Here is a 336-nt window from a genome sequence, read left to right on the forward strand (position 1 = left end):
CTGGCCCTTTAGCCACCTGCATGGTGCTAGTTGAGGTTAAAAAACCACAGGCAAAATCAAGCCCCTTCCCGAATCGGAGCAGAACCAACCTCAGCCTCAGCTGGACTGAAAGTTAGACCCCAAGACTGCTGATCCTGCTATGGTGCCTCCAAGTTCCACAGTCCTGTGGCTGTGCCTCAGTTTCCCCTGCCACCACCCACGTAGCACCACAACCATCCAGGGTTGGGATGGAGGGACAGACACTTCAAGCCAAACCCCAGCAGTTTCCCCAACCCATCTGGGGCCAGGAGGGGAGAGGGAGGGCCCCTTACCTGGGTCCAGCACCGTCCACTCTGG

At 58.0% G+C, this 336-nt stretch overlaps 1 protein-coding gene across 1 annotated transcript in view; it reads right to left on the bottom strand.

The window, feature by feature from the left end:
- TMEM132E (transmembrane protein 132E) overlaps positions 1 to 336 on the bottom strand; it is a gene marked incomplete at both ends in the record, with an annotated part of 10,258 nt that overhangs the window by 9,809 nt on the left and 113 nt on the right. The window contains one exon of the mRNA XM_009871480.1: positions 312 to 336. This exon is cut by the window's right edge and continues 113 nt beyond it. Coding sequence (XP_009869782.1) covers positions 312 to 336 — 25 coding nt within the window. The remainder of the gene's footprint in view (positions 1 to 311) is intronic.

Source organism: Apaloderma vittatum, unplaced genomic scaffold, assembly GCF_000703405.1.
Source record: "Apaloderma vittatum isolate BGI_N311 unplaced genomic scaffold, ASM70340v1 scaffold26196, whole genome shotgun sequence".
Lineage (NCBI taxonomy): Eukaryota > Metazoa > Chordata > Aves > Trogoniformes > Trogonidae > Apaloderma > Apaloderma vittatum.